The 12,901-nt window shown below is 41.5% G+C and overlaps 1 protein-coding gene and 1 long non-coding RNA gene across 7 annotated transcripts in view; one reads left to right on the top strand and one right to left on the bottom strand.

Annotated features, from left to right (window-relative positions):
• Positions 1 to 12,901, top strand: part of THADA (THADA armadillo repeat containing) — a 330,140-nt gene that overhangs the window by 181,793 nt on the left and 135,446 nt on the right. For all 6 annotated transcript variants that reach the window (XM_020878085.2, XM_070477517.1, XM_020878083.2 and 3 more), the window contains one exon: positions 22 to 190. In XM_020878085.2, coding sequence (XP_020733744.2) covers positions 22 to 190 — 169 coding nt within the window. The remainder of the gene's footprint in view (positions 1 to 21; positions 191 to 12,901) is intronic.
• LOC139038632 (uncharacterized) lies at positions 2,084 to 2,739 on the bottom strand. The gene is made up of 2 exons (XR_011491656.1): positions 2,562 to 2,739; positions 2,084 to 2,250 (listed from the first exon to the last, which is right to left on the bottom strand). It is a non-coding gene; the product is annotated as an uncharacterized lncRNA (long non-coding RNA).

Raw genomic sequence — 12,901 nt, 5'->3', positions numbered from 1 at the left:
TGTGTTTTTGTCTCTTCTCAGATGTGGTCGCTCACCTGTCTACCGCTCCCGTGAAATGGCAGCCCGTGCCTTGGTCCCGTTTGTCATGATGGACGAAATCCCTAATACCATCCAAACTCTATTGGCCAAACTCCCTGACTGCACTGACCAGTGTTTCCGGCAAAACCATATTCATGGGACACTTCTCCAAGTAAGTAAAGTCAGTCTTTATGACTTTTGTTGAATACTGCTAGATGAACTTTGGTGCTGTTAGCAGGTGACGATTCGATATACTGACTTTTCACTTTATGCATAGAACTGTTTTCTACTGCTGAAAGAATATTTCCTAGGTGTGCTTTTTTTCATCATAAACTTGAATACAATGTCACAGTGTGATTCAGTCAGAACATCTTTTGCATTAAAATCTAGGTTTTCTATGGCCTGCTTTTCCATCTGGCTTTCCTCTTTGAAGAAGTTGTGTCTTTTCCATCAAGTATGCCTGAAGAACATTCTGGGCCACTCCCTGTTCACAGTGAAGTTGTGAGCATTCCTTAATACACATGAAGCAGCTTAGTACATTGAATATCAAACCCTACTTTCCTATTTTCTCTGTGCTACAAGGGAGACTTCTCTTCTGAATAAATAAGCAAAATGACTTACTGCTTTTAACTTAACATTTTTTCTAGGCAAGACTCAAGTACAATAAATGATTGAGAAATAGGCTTCTTATTGAAACAGTCCTTTTTAAATCCTGGCTCTAAACATGGGGACAGGTTGGTATTAGTGGGGTCTGCTGTTCATGTGGCTGGGATGGGATTTAAATATCAGGTCATGCTTCTGATTTGTGAGCAGATTTGAGAGATGGCCTTGAGATCCAAATATATGTTCTAAGCCTACAGTCCACACTGCTGACATGGCAGGCAGTGTGTAGAGTGATTAAAGCCTGCAACTCTGGATCCGGTTTTGTGTGGGTGTCGATTTCAGATCCACTACTCAATACCTACACATCTGTGTCTTCTCTTTTGAACCAAGGATAATAATAGTAGTATATACCTCTTAGGGATTTCTGTGAAGAATAAATGAATTAATGCATATAAGGTGCTTAGAATAGTACTTGGTCCATAGAAAGATACATAAATATTATTATTATTATTCATAGTTTTAATAAATCTGTGCTATAATGAAAACTGATGTTTTTAGTAACTCATTCTGTCTAGTTGAGAATGTAAAATAAACCTGATTTTTGCTTTCTTCCTTGTTTGTTATATATGTTCAATAAGTATTTATTTGTTGAGTGACTTCTTTATACTACTGTGTCAAAGTCAAAATAGAGACCAAGTTCTTGTGTTGACAGAGTTGAGGACAATAAACAAGAGGACTTCCCTGGTGGTCCAGTGGTTAAGAATATGCTTGCCAGTGCAGGGGACACGAGTTTGATCCCTGGTCTAGGAAGATCCCACATCCCATGGGGCAGCTAGACCCATGCGCCTTAGAGCCTGTGCTCCACAGCAAGAGAAGCCACCACAGTCAGAAACCTGCTCACCGCAACAAAGAGAAAGCCCTTGTGCAGCCACGAAGACCCAGTGCAGCCAAAACTAAATAAATAAATTTATTAAAAGAAGACCAGAAAATGAGTGTGCTTGGCACTAGGGCAACACAGACAGTGCCACCAGATTGGTCCTGGGGATGTCAGGAAAGCCTTCCCAGACAAAATGACATCTAAGAAGAGAGTGGAAAGTAGCCGAGGGAAGGGGAGAAGGATGCCTACCCTGCAGGGGGAGCAGCATATAGAAAGACTCAGACTGGCTGTGAGTCAGCCCCCCTGGGAACTGCAGGGTTGGGTGGGATAAGACTTCTAGGGTGGCGGGTCTCAAACTGTCTCAAGATCTCCTCACCCTCTTGAATAGTTTCTGAGGATCCCAAGTGGCTTTTGTCTATCAAAATTTAATTAGAAACTAAAACAGAAAATAAAACACAGGAACTCATGAGCACACATTCCATTAGTCATTAGAGGGGTGACATCATCACATACCTTGTAGCCTCTGGCAAACTCCACTGTACACTTGGGAGAGAATGAGAATGAAAAAGGAAAGTAATGTCTCAGTGTCATTTTGAAAATAGTTTAATCTTGCAGATCTCCTGAAAAGATGGTGCAACTCCCAAGCGTCCCAGACCAGATGCTCTGGCCTCTGTTATGTGCGTTATGGATCGTTGGTGGTTTCTTTAGTACAAACTCCTAAGCACTCATCTCCCTTGGTCCTCACTTTATCCCTGTGATGAAGAGGGGTGGGGGTCATTATCTTGGTTATAAAGATGGGACCCTGAAGCCCACACAGTTCTGCCAGACTCCGCTGTTTCTTTGAAGGGAGGCTTCAGTAATGAGTCATGCAGAACAGGCTTTTCAGAGATGCATAGGGGATGCAGCTGAGTTAGAAGGAAAGTTCGGATTGTCGGGGGGCATCCAGTTGTCTTTATTGAAGAGCCACTCTTGGCCAAACTTAGAAGCAGTGAGGTTGATATTGTTGCTTTGGCTCTTCCACCAGCGGTACAAATGGGCCTCCCAGCCTCATTCCCCTACTCACCTCTAAAAGGTCTGGCTTGCGTTCTACCAGTCTGCCCAGCAGCAACAGATAGTCTTTTTTTCTGTCTCTGGGCGGCCTTTGATATTCTCCAACTTCTTCTGCTTCATAATATGTGAAACAGTGTGGGAAAGTCAAAACCCTCTAACGCTGGGGTGCTTGTGGCTGTTGCCCTTGTTCCTGAGTGTTGGCAAAAACAACAACTACGTGGGGGTTGGGTGCCGGTATTGTGTTTGTGTTTGTCAAACGGATTCCTGTCTTTACCAAGACTGGCTTATACCCTGGTTGAAAAAAAGGAAGTCAAAGGCATGTGAAAATCTTTTTGTCATGTCTATTCGGGTGTCTCATCTGTGTTGCAATAGTTCTGTTTCACTCTGTTCTTTGTGGGGAAAGCAGGAGGGGTTAAGATGGGGAGGGCTCTCTTTCTCATTCCCTTCTGTAGCATATACATTCCTTCTTTGCATAAAGCTACCTTTGAAATCAGTAAAAGACCTGCACCTGAGAAAGTGCTATTAGGGCTTGAAAGGAAAAGTCATCTCCATGGGACTTTCAGAGCCAGCTAAGTAAATAGAAAATTGTTATGTTTTTCAAAAGCAGGAAATCATTTTGTATCAGAAAACAAATTCTTTCACAGAACAGTTTCTTGAATTATAAATTATGACATCTTTGAAAAATGTTTACATCAATATATTAAACCTCAGAGTTATCTCTGTAGTATACCTTGCAAACAAGAAATATGCTGAGCTCTGGATTTTGGGGAACCGTGGAAGAAAGACTCAAATTATAGGACATGGAAAAAAAGAAAGAACATGTGGGATTTGTTCCTTAATCATTTTAAAAACCAGAGGCTTGTAATTGCCGTATTGAAATGGATGTAAGTAATGCATGTCAGAAAAGGTGAGATTATCCTGCAGGTTCACTAGAGCCAGTGGTAAATGACATTAAATCTCAATAAAGACTAGATAAGAGCCATGGACATTACCTCATTTGGGAACAACACTGGCAGGGCTACCCTGTCTTTTAAGTAGAATTAAATGTCTGTTCTTGTTGCCAGAATTCTTCACGTTGGGAACTTGACATTATTGCTAGGTTGCTTATCACTCCCAAGAAATCGTGTTGGAGTTCACAGAGTTCTCTTGTATGGAGGAAGAGTTTGGCCAACAATCATGAGGAAAGATTTATTCTGGTTCTTGGGTACTTAACTCACCTTTGGGTGTTTCATAAGGAAATATATACTATTTGAAGTCAAAGATTGAGTTCTAAAGTTTTTCATTTCCTGCCCATTTCAGTTATTTTTCCTATGGTATAGACATATAAAAGGTGATCCTTGCTCTTTCTTTAATTAAGCTCTTTCATTTGGGCAAGCTGAAGTGGGCAGTTGAGGAAATTCAGCTGCTATTAAAGCAGAAAAACCACTTTTGCATTTATATGTATGTTCTAGGCAAAGATATTCTTTTTTCTTCAGTTAATCCAAATAATCTCCACAGTTCTACATGTCCCTTTCCTGGTATTACATTGTCTCCATCTTTACCAGGAGAATCTGTTGAACACTTTAATTCTTTTATTCCAGCTCCCTAAATTTGGAGCCTTGATTTCTGCACTTTGAGAATTCTGGGTTTAAAAGATTCTACTTTTCTAGTTGCAGAGCTGAGTAGGATTGATGTATCCTTGGGTTGACATGAAATATTAACCAGGGATGAGCTTCAGATAGCCTAGGCCCACACACTGTCACACACACACGTGCGTGCACACACACACACACACACACACACCATTCTCTGTGTTTCTGATGAGGAAATTGAGGTGAGCCTAGGAGAGTGACTTGAAATAAAGTCACAGAGATAATCACGGTACAGAGAAGACATTAAAGCCTGCGCTTCTCTTGTGTTTAGAACTTGCTGCCTCCCTGATAGTTATGTGAATAATGACTTTTTATGCCTAGGGAAACCAAATCAAGAATCTATCTTTGCTCTGTTTTTAATCCCTTGTCACTCAATTAGTCTGCTTAAGTCTAATTTGATATACCACAACACTGGAAACAAAGAAGTCCATCCATTTTATATAGAGGGACAAAGGATGCCAGTGAAATCCTGCAAAGCTATAACTGGTAAAAGACCTTTCAAAGTACTTATTATACCTTCCTTCCCTCTGCTCATCTTTCTCAGCATTTCTCTTTGGTCTCCTAATTAATACTGCTAACCTGGAAATACAGAATCCTCAGGACCTAGGTCATAGCCAAATTCACAGTTGCACACCTTCTGTCTTCCTTAAGGGTGTAACAAAGCCTCTCAAACTTGGGCAACCATATAGGTCCCAGGCCTGGGAGCTGCTGGGACCGTGTAAAAGTAGTCAAGATTGAATCCAGTTCACGCTGCAGGATGCCTGCCCTGTTCTAGACTCAGTGAAATCACGAGTTTGCCTTTAAGGCTTTTACCTCCCAGTGTGGGAGCTGTGGGCTAGAAGCCAGGTGAGCCAGTTAAGCCCTCAGGGACCAGGGGGCGTATGAATAACAGAAACAAAGAAACGGCAAAAGATGAAGGCATCAGTTTTAAAAGGAGACTGAAGCTAAGGCATTTCTGCTTTAGTCTGTTACACCCTGATACACTCTGTGTTAGGGCCAGAGTTAAGATCTTTATGGGGGTGGATGTAGGGGTGCTGGGCTGGGAGAGACAGCACAAGACAAAAACAGAGATAGATCTTGGTGTTACCCTTGTGGAAAAGAAAAGCAGAATACCAAGAAAGAAAGAATGATGGGCCACTTTGATCAGCTAGTTGTCTGAAGGAATCACTGTTCAGGAAAAAGGAATAAGACCAACCACCCTTTATTCTCTGCTGCAAAGAGAAGCAGTGGAAACAAATAAAAAGTCAGTAGTGGAGGTGGCCTTAAGTATAAATTCTGTTAGAGTTTTCTGAATAAGGAAATGAATGTTTTTAGGAAAAAAATTTTTTTTTACTAATGTTGTTGCACCAAAACCTATGAGTAAGTAGAATGGAAGAATGATCAATTCCATCCTTTCAAAATGTGACTGTATAATACAGCACCTTATGCTTGAAGAATTTTAACATCTTTCTCATATTTCTTAAAAGTGCAAAATTGTGAAACATAAAGTAGAAATTCTCTTGAGCTGTCCAGAGATGAAACATTCCTTGACAGATTCCACTTGGTGACCTAAGCTTGGCCTGTCTCCATTGTTTATTTTCTACACAGAAAATAGAAATTCAGAATGGAAAATCAAAAACAAAAGATGAAATTATGCTGATGTTGTAAGTTATAAATGGATGGCTGGTCAGTGTGCTTTTTTTTTCTGGAATGAGTCATGAAGAAAGGCTCACTCTTGTCACTAGCAGCCAGATTTACTCATTCTTTCTGAGTACTTGTGTTCCTGTGAAAGGAGAAAAATCTAAATTGCTAGGTCCCCAGTCCAAGAAACACTAAGGCAGAGCTTCACATGGCTGTATGTGTGTTAAGTCTTTATTGACTCCTTCAGCACCCAGGGAGTCTGAGTGAGGCCTCGAGGGGCTGGAGGCTCCAGGCAGTCACCTGCAGCGTCTCTTTATCCCCAAGTGCCAAAGAAAGGTTATATTCTGCAAGTGCCTTGATGTGAAAAGGATTGGGAAGCCCTGGGCCCTTAAGATAAAACAAACAAACAAACTAGACCTTGTTAAATCTTACCTTTTATTTTTATCTGGATATAAGCCCAGAAAAGTCATTTTTAATTAAAATGCTTCTCTTGAAGATGAATTAGTCCCTTCCTTATAAAAATCGAAAGGTTTTTATTTGATGTGTGTTGTTTAGGGAGCCTGTTCTGGGTGTGGGAGACAGCTTTTAGCTGCCAGCTTTGGAACATTACGGTAGCACACTGTGACCATCACTCGCCAGTGTCCTGCTGCTGTTTTCCAGTGCTCTGTACTGACAGTGGCACCCACTCCAGTCCGCTAGCCTCGAAAATCCCATGGGCGGAGGAGCCTGGTGGGCTGCAGTCCATGGGGTCGCGAAGAGTCGGACATGGCTGAGCAACTTCAGTTTCACTTTTCACTTTTATGCATTGGAGAAGGAAATGGCAACCCACTCCAGTGTCCTATCCTGGAGAATCCCAGGGATGGGGTTGCACAGAGTTGGACACGACTGAAGTGACTTAGCAGCAGTAGCAGTACTGACAGTATATCAGCCAGGGGTGTGTAGAGTTAAGACATTTTTCAGCTGCTGTATACCCTGGCTTTTGTACTGTTTGGCTTTAGAGTTGGGGAAGTAATGGTAGAAAAGAGTATGTGTACGTAAGTGTGTATGTAGATACAACACACACACGTACATATACACATGCATAGAGATGCCAGTTATTGAGAGTGTGTGTGTTTATGTATTTGGGGGGGTGTGTATGTATTTAGGATCTATGGCAGCTCTTCTGAATGAAGGATATTAATCCCATCACACTGATGGGAAAACTGAGAGCAACAGAGGTTATGAGTTTGACTAGTTATGCAAGGATAAATGGTCAAAATGTAGCTGGGAGATAAAGCGTCTTCTCTGGAAGAGGGAAAAAACATTTTGGGGCTAGAGTGACTCTCTCCAGGGCTTTCAAGGTGTGGGGTAAAGTGGAAGCTGACACCATCTATTTGTTCGTTCATTCAACTGTTGATTGAGCACTGCTCGAGGTGCTTAGAATACTTCAGAGAACAAAAGAGACAGACCTTGGCTTCAAGGATCACAGCTCTCAAAGAGTGTACATTCTAGAGGCAGGGAGACAGGCAATAATAAATGGTATTATAACAAAACTTACTCTAATTTATTGTACAAAGTATAATAAATAGGTATGTCATTTATTAAGAAGTAATCACTGCTGTAGACCAAAGGAGCAAGTAGGATAAGGAGAATCAGGAATTGGTAAGCGAGGAGGGCAGACAGCAGTATTTACTGCATCATAATAGTCATTTGAAAAGGTAAATCTTGAGCAAATCCCACCAAGAGACAAAGGAAAGTGTTGTTATTTTTTAAAATAAAGAATAAACGTCTTTTCTCCAGAAATTGGGTTGGTTACACATGTCTACATGTTCAAGACTGAAGATCCCCTGGAGAAGGGAAAGGCTGCCCACTCCAGTATTCTGGACTGGAGAATTCCATGGACTATAGTCCATGGGATTGCAAAGAGTCGGACACGACTGAATGACTTTCACTTCACTTCACCTGTAATCATGGGACATGCCTGTAGCGTGGGCACTGGTGGATACACAGGCCAGAACGATGTTGTTACGTAGAAGCGTGCATGCTTTGTAAGGTCCTCATGCTATATGTGCAGTTTACGGGGGACTGTGTGAAGTCCTTTCCCTACAAAATCACAGTCTGTCTTGGTCCCTGTGAGCTTAGGCAAATCTGAAAGTATCACATTGCCTCCTCGCTCTCCAGAATGATCCTTACCCTAACTGTCTGTGGCTGGGCCTTAGAGATAGGGAGTAAACGTGGAGAGAGTTTGTTTATTCTCTTATTTAGCAGATAGCTATTGCGTAGGGGTTTTTGTTTGTTTGGGTTTGGGGAAAGATTTGTTTGTTTTTGTTTTGGCCATGTGGCATGGCATGCAGGATCTTAGTTCCCCTGACCAGAGATTGAACCCATGCCCCCCTGCAGTGGAAGTACAGAGTCTTAACCACTGGACCTCCAGGGAAGTCCTATTGTGTGGTTATTAAGTGCATAACATTCAACTAGGTTCTCTGGAGAATACAAAGAAAAATTAATCTCAGCTAGGTTCTCTGGAGAATACAAAGAAAAGTTAATCTATGACATGTTTTCTGCCCTCAAGAGGCTTGTGAGCTGCCATGGAAAACAAGCCATCCACACCGCAAACACTACAAGAGACATGATGTTCTAGGCAGGTGGTCAAGAACGCCTGTCTGAGAGGAGCGCTCACAGAGGCTTGGGAAGAACCTTTCAATTAGTTTTCTGTGGTGGAGACAAGGGGCTTGGTGCGAGCCAAGGCACGGAGGAGGGCAATGCAGAAGCTTTTTGCAGAGGAAGTGAGGAGACGAGTCAGGTCCCAGAGAGCACTGGGGAGCCATGGTATGCCCAGCCTTCAAAGCATGGCGTGTAAGGCAGTAAAGTGTGTGCAGGAGCACGTTAGTATGTTGTTTCTTGTCTGTCTGCTTTTCAACTACTATTTATATCAGGTGTATCACATACACAGTGTATTAATGAGGCCCTACATAGTTTCTGAATAAGTCTGCAGAAGCCAGGAGCATGTGCTCAAAGAGGGCATTCTGTGCGGTGAGGAAGAGCAGAGGCTTCAGGGCCAGCTTGTCTCCGACTGGGTTCCTGCTCCGCTGCTTGCTAGCTGCGCTATTTCCAGCCAGTTGATTTCTGTGCCTCTACTTCTTCCTCTGTAAATGGGCAGATACAACTACCTCCCAGTTTGGCTGTGAGGAGTAAATGAACGAACTAATACATGGGTCATGCATTCCAAGGTCTCCAGCACATAGTAAGTGGTCAGTGTCTGCTGGTTATTATTACTTTTTGGTGCTGCGGCTGCTACCACTATGACCACCACTGGATTAGGGGTTTATGATCCCAAAAATGTGAGGACCACTGATGCAGATGGCAAGTAAAGGGTTTTGAGCTACAGAAAACTGTGCTTTAGAAAAATTAATGTTGTATGTCAAAATAGTAATGTAATAATCTCTACTGATACTTGAGTGTGTGCGTAAGAGAGAAATAAGTCTATTTTCAGCAATTTTGACTTTATGTGTTAGCACGCTTCACGAAGACGTTCATCAGCTCAGTCAGCATTCTGTACCTTCCTGTAGATCAGACTGAAGATGATAAGAGCTGAAATTAGTTCTGATTTTTTTCAAGGTCTGAGTTCCTGCCCATCAGGTTGTTTTTCCTTGCACCTGTTTTGTTTTGAATTCCACCTCCTCCCCCAGGCCCCATCAGAAACCCAAGGAAAGGAACATTGTCACATTGTGCCAGACAAAGGAGTCTTCTACCATTTGAAGGGGGAAATTTGACATTCATAAAGGGAAAGGGAAATGCAGGATCCTCCTAGGTAGATTAATCTAGCACTTTTCCGAGTTCGTGTTTCATCTTGGAAGACACACTTTCCATCCCCTTCCAGCTTTACTGTTTGAGGCTTTTTATGACAGAAGATAATCCTGAATGTACTTTAAGAGCAGAGCACAATGAAACATCGCTCTATGGGCACAGTAGCAAGCTTCTGTCATTTCCCAGAACTCCTATAAATATCAGATGGTGTGTGGTCCTATTAGGTGATTCAGTTCGTTTGGTGGGCCTCCATCCCGTGAAAACAGTCTTATTTGTTGTTTGGTTTTGGTTCTGCCAATCTAACAGGCAGAAGTAACGCCTCATTGTTTCTATGAGGGAAGCATTTTTGAGCTTGCAGAGCACATGTACTTGTTGCATAGCCCTGGAGTTTTTTAGAGCACCCAGTGCATTTCGGTTACTGAGGACTCAGCTGGCTCTTCAGAAGAACTGTGGTTGAGAATAGCCAGACAGTGTGACAGCTGTCTTAGAGGGCTACAGTAAAATCAGTCCTGGGCCTAAGAGAAAGTTTAAATAAGCAATAAAAACCTTTCTATTTTAAACCATGTTACTGTTCGTGACATTCTTAAATTTCTCTGTACAGTTGACTCTTGAACAACAATGGGTGTTGGGGTGCTGACAGGGTTCAGTGGGAAACATACATAACTTTAAAAAAAAGTAACTTATTTTAGGATTGCTGGGTCTTCATTGCTCGTGAGGTTTTTTTCCTAGTTGCGGTGAGTGGGGGCTCCTCTTCATTGAGGTGCTCAGGCTTCTCATTGCCGTGGCTTCTCTTGTTGAAGAGCACAGGCTCTATAGGGCAATGCGGGCTTCAGTAGCTGCAGCACATGGGCCCAGGAGTCGCAACTCCACTCCCAAGCTCTAGAGCACAGGCTCAGTAGTTGTGGCACATGGGCTTAGTTGCCTGGTGGCATGTGGGATCTTCCTGGACCAGGGATTGAACCCGTGTCTCCTGCATTGGCAGGCGGATTCTGAACCACTCAACCACCAGGAAAGCCCCACAAATAGCTTTTGACTCTACTTAATAGCCTGCTGTTGACTGGAAGCCTTAATGATAACACAAACAGTCAAGTGACATATTTATGGATGTATTATATACTATATTCTTATGATTAGTAAGCTAGAAGAAAGAAAACATTATTAAGAAATCATAAGGAAGAGAAAATATACATTTGTAATTATTGTACTTTGTGAATACCATTAAGTTTGCATAGTCTGTTTACAAAATGAATCTTCTATCAATACCTACATCAATATTATATGATACAAAACACACTAGGCATCAGAAATGAAAAGATAATGTGAAAAAGAAATTCACATTTTGTTACAGGTATAATGATTCATGCGTTGATAACACAGAAACAGCAGTGTGAGTGTTTTGTGGTAGCCCAGCCTATACATTATGAATTGAATTGTTATGACCTACAGCATTAAAGTCATATTCATAATACAATGTCAAAAACATTACATTTTTAAAAAACTGCTTACCAGTGATAATAGGTTGATACTCTTGTTTCTCTAATTACTAAAGAGAAAGGTATACCATATGATAATGTAATTCTTTGAAAGCAGTTATAAAATGATAAGAAAACTAACACATTATTAATTTTATCTAACCATCTCATCCTCTGCTGCCCCCTTCTCCTTTTGCCTTCAGTCTTTCCCAGCATCAGGCTCTTTTCCAGTGAGTCAGCTCTTCGCATCAGGTGGCTAAAGTATTGGAGCTTCAGCTTCAACAGCATTCCTTCTGATGAATATCTAGAGTAGATTTCCTTTAGGATTGACTGGTTTGATCTCCTTCCTGTTCAAGGGACTCTCAAGAGTCTTCTCCAGCACCACACTCTGAAAGCATCAATTCTTTGTTGCTCAGCCTTTTTTATGGTCCAACTCTCACATCCATATGTGGCTACTGGAAAAATCATAGCTTTGACTATACGGACCTTTGTCAGCAAATTGACACTGCTTTTTAATACACTGTCTAGGTTTGTCATAGCTTTCCTTCTAAGGAGCAAGTGTCTTTTAATTTTATGACTAAAGTCACCATCCACAGTGATTTTGAAGCCTAAGAAAATAAAATCTGTCACTGCTTTCACTCCACATCTATTTGCAATGAAGTGATGGGACTGGATACCATGATCTTACTTTTTTGAATGTTGAGTTTCAAGCCAGCTTTTTCTCTCTCCTCTTTCACTCTCATCAAGAGATTCTTTAGTTCCTCTTTACTTTCTGCCATTAGAGTGGTATCATCTACCTATCTGAGGGTGTTGATGTTTTTCCTGGAACCTTGATTCCAGCTTGTGATTCATCCAGCCCAGTGACCACAAGACTGGAAAAAGCCAGTTTTTATTCTAATCCCAAAGAAAGGCAATGCCAAAGAATGTCCCAACTACCATGCAATTGTGCTCATTTTACATGCTAGCAAGGTTATGCTCAAAATCCTTCAAGCTAGGCTTCAGCAGTACATGAACTGAGAACTTTCAGATGTACAAGCTGGGTTTTGAAGAGCATTTCACATGATGTACTCTGCATACAAGTTAAATATGCAGGGTGACAATATCCAACCTTGTTATACTTTTCCCCCAATTTTGAACTAGTCAGTTGTTCCATGTCTGCACACAAGTTTCTCAAGAGATAGGTAAGGTGATCTGGTACTCCAGTCTGTTTTCCACAGTGTGTTGTTATCCTTACGGACACAGGCTTTGGCATAGTCAATGAAGCAGAAATAGATGTTTTTATGAAACTCCCTTGCTTTCTCCATGATCCAACAGATGTTGGCAATTTGATCTCTGGTTCCTCTGCCTCTTCGAAACCCAGCTTGTGTATCTGCAAGTTCTCAGTTCATGTACTGCTGAAGCCTAGCTTGAAGGATTTTGAGCATAACCTTGCTAATATGTAAAATGAGCACAATTGCATGATAGTTGGAACATTCTTTGGCATTGCCTTTCTTTGGGATTGGAATAAAAACTGACTTTTTCGAGTCCTGTGGTCACTGCTAAGTTTCCCAAGTTTGCTGTCATATTGAGTGCAGCAATTTAACACCATCATCTTTTAGGATTTTAAATAGTTCTGCTGGAATTCCATCACCTCCATTAGCTTTGTTGTAATATTTCCTAAGGCCCGCTTGAGTTCACACTCCAGGATGTCCAGCTCTAGGTGAGTGACGATGCCATCATGGTTATTTGGGTCATTAAGACTTTTCTTGTATATTTCTTCTTTGTATTCTTGTCACCTCTTCTTAATCTCTTCTGCTTCTGTTAGGTCCTTATGAGATATCTTTCCATTTATCTGTGTCTTTAAT

This window comes from Odocoileus virginianus, chromosome 2, assembly GCF_023699985.2.
Source record: "Odocoileus virginianus isolate 20LAN1187 ecotype Illinois chromosome 2, Ovbor_1.2, whole genome shotgun sequence".
NCBI lineage: Eukaryota > Metazoa > Chordata > Mammalia > Artiodactyla > Cervidae > Odocoileus > Odocoileus virginianus.
This window is presented reverse-complemented; position numbering and strand designations above follow the sequence as displayed.